The sequence below is a fragment of the Acanthisitta chloris genome, unplaced genomic scaffold, assembly GCF_000695815.1.
Source record: "Acanthisitta chloris isolate BGI_N310 unplaced genomic scaffold, ASM69581v1 scaffold10686, whole genome shotgun sequence".
Taxonomy (NCBI): Eukaryota; Metazoa; Chordata; class Aves; order Passeriformes; family Acanthisittidae; genus Acanthisitta; species Acanthisitta chloris.
Window position 1 is genome coordinate 1 of NW_008677616.1, and position 2,465 is coordinate 2,465.

The 2,465-nt window shown below is 56.3% G+C and overlaps 1 protein-coding gene across 1 annotated transcript in view; it reads left to right on the plus strand.

The window, feature by feature from the left end:
• The first annotated feature begins 745 nt into the window (after positions 1-745).
• Positions 746-2,465, plus strand: part of GAS8 (growth arrest-specific 8) — a 3,847-nt gene continuing 2,127 nt past the window's right edge. The window contains exons 1-3 of the mRNA XM_009076580.1: positions 746-946; positions 1,146-1,307; positions 1,575-1,661. Of these exons, the coding sequence (XP_009074828.1) occupies positions 767-946; positions 1,146-1,307; positions 1,575-1,661 (429 nt within the window). The 5' untranslated portion in view covers positions 746-766. The remainder of the gene's footprint in view (positions 947-1,145; positions 1,308-1,574; positions 1,662-2,465) is intronic.

Below are 2,465 nucleotides of genomic sequence, written 5' to 3' on the forward strand. Positions count from 1 at the left end.
GCCTTCTAGCAGATCGACACTCCCCTCTGGTTTTCCTTCCTAGTTCTGGCCAGTTTGTCCCCCTAGTTCTGGCTGTTTCCAACCCCAGTTCCAGCCATTCCCCCCACCCCAATTCTGGCCAGTTTTTTCCCAGTTCTAGCTGGTTTTCCCACCCAATTCTGGCCAGTGTCTCCCTGCTAGTTCTGGCCTTTTTCTTCCTCCTCAGTTCTGGTCAGTTTCCCCCCAGTTCCAGCTGTTTTCCCCCATAGTTCGAGACATTTCCCCCACCTACTTCCAGGTATTTCCCCCCCGTCCCAGTTCTGGCTGTTTTTTCCTGCCTGTTCTGACCAATGTGTGCATGTTTGTGTCCCCAGTTCTGGCTATTTTCTCCCCCACCCCAGTTCAGTCACTTTTCCTCCCCAGTTCCAGACAGTTTTCCCCAATTCTTGCTCCCCATGCTCAGAGGCTGCCAGCCCTCCTCCAGTCTGTGGGGCAGGATGGCTGGAGGAGGCCTTGCTACATCCTCACTCCAGTGCTCCTCTCAGGAGACATTTCAGGTTGTGGCAAGCCCTCTCAGAGCTTTTCCATGTCCTGTTCCCAAGGATGCCATTCCTGGGCTCATGTCTCCCTGCTCCGTGAGGGTCTCACCCTTGAGCAATGCTGCCACTGTGGCATACACCAAGGTGGCTGTGGGATTTGGAACACATGGTAAGGGGTCTGCAGGAGGTACCCCCTCACCCAGCTCCCTCTGCATCCCCCAGACATCGAGGCCAAGTACACCAGGAAGATGCAGGCGCTGCGGGACGAGCTGGACCTGCGGAGGAAGACGGAGATCCACGAGGTGGAGGAGAGGAAGAACAGCCAGATCACCGAGCTGATGCGGAACCACGAGGCAGCTTTCAGCGACATCAAGAGCTACTACAAGGGTATCACTGCCCAAAACCTGACATGCATCAGCTTCCTGAAGGTACTGCCTGCTCCCATGTCACCCCTCCATCCAGGGACTGCTCCTGCCAGGATGTCACCTGGATCTGACAGCTCTCAGGTGTCAGTGTGGGTGCTGCTGGTGGGCTGTACACCATCACAGGGAGGGTTTCCCGAGGGTGTGAGGAGCTCTGAGGGCCTGGGCAGCTCCCAAGAACCAGCACTCATGTTCCCAAGAACAGAAGCAGGTGGAGGACATGAAGAAGGAGAGTGTCTTGAGTAAGAAGGCAGATGTGCTGCTCCAGAAGAAGCAGCTGGAGGAGCCGCTGCAGAAGGCCCAGGAGCAAGTGGCTGAGCTGCAGAAGAAATTGTCTCAATATGACAAGGACAAGGAGGCCCTGAAGGTGAGTGGCCAGCCCTGACCTTTCCCACCCTCTTTCCTGGAGGGAAAACAATGACCTGTGCTGGGGTCATAGGGGAAAGCAGGTCGTGTTCTGCTTAGCTGGGTGTTTGTGGGATCCAGTGAGAGACTAGAGCAGGCCCTGCTGCAGAGGGTTTGGTTTAGGTGCTACCTGTTTTTCTCTGCTGCTCACTCTCCTTCTTTCCCAGAACACATTCCCAACACTTCCCAGATAATCCCGTGCTCTTTAACCCTCCCTTCCTGCTCACAGAACACAAAAGCCTGTCTGAAAGTCATCCAGAAGGAGCTGAAGGACCTTCAGTGGGAACATGAGGTGCTGGAGCAGAGGTTCAGTAAGGTGAGAGCTGCAGGCAGGGCTGGGCATCCCATTCCAAACCCTCTCCAAACCCTCCACAAAGGACAGGGCGTGGGGGCTTAGCAGAGCAGAGCCTGTGCTTAGCCAAGGGCTTTCCAAAGCTAATCCAGAGCTGGGTGATAACGGCTGCTCCCAACAAAGCTGCTCCCAGCTCCAGCCTCTCCCACGGTCAGCAGACAGGCCTGGCCTTGTACTTTGCTAAGCAATCATGCACGCTCCAGCAGGGCCCCCCGGGGCGGCTGGGGGCTGCGTGGGGGTGAGCCTGGGGGTGATTGCCACAGGCCCCTCCTCCTGCCGGTGTTCCGGGGTCACTCCACTGCTTGTTGTTCCAGGACGAGTTGGGATGAGCCCTGCAGAGCAAGTTCTCCCCCCACTAACCCAGATAAATCTGTTGAGGCAGGAGAGAGCTCATTTGCAATTCGTAGAAATCCCTAGGAATATGAACATTGATCTGAGGCCTCGTTAACAATCCATCATTAAGACAGCACCAGTTTCGAGGTATTCAGAAATAGGCTTTGCAGGAGCGATTGTGTCCTAATTAGGACACTTATTAACTAGCTATGAGCCAGGGACTGCTGCCAGCTGTGGGGAGGAGAGGAGAGACCCCCATGTGCCTGAGGACCCTTGCTGGGGTCTGAATTAGTGCCACAAGGGTGTCCGGAGGGGAGGAGGAGGAGGAGGAGGAGAAGCGCAGGTGCTGCACTATGGAGGGAGAGAGGGAGGGAAGCTGTGCCGCAGCACCTGCCTTCGCTGCGGGCTGCAGGTGCCGTGGGGAACAGCCAGGCC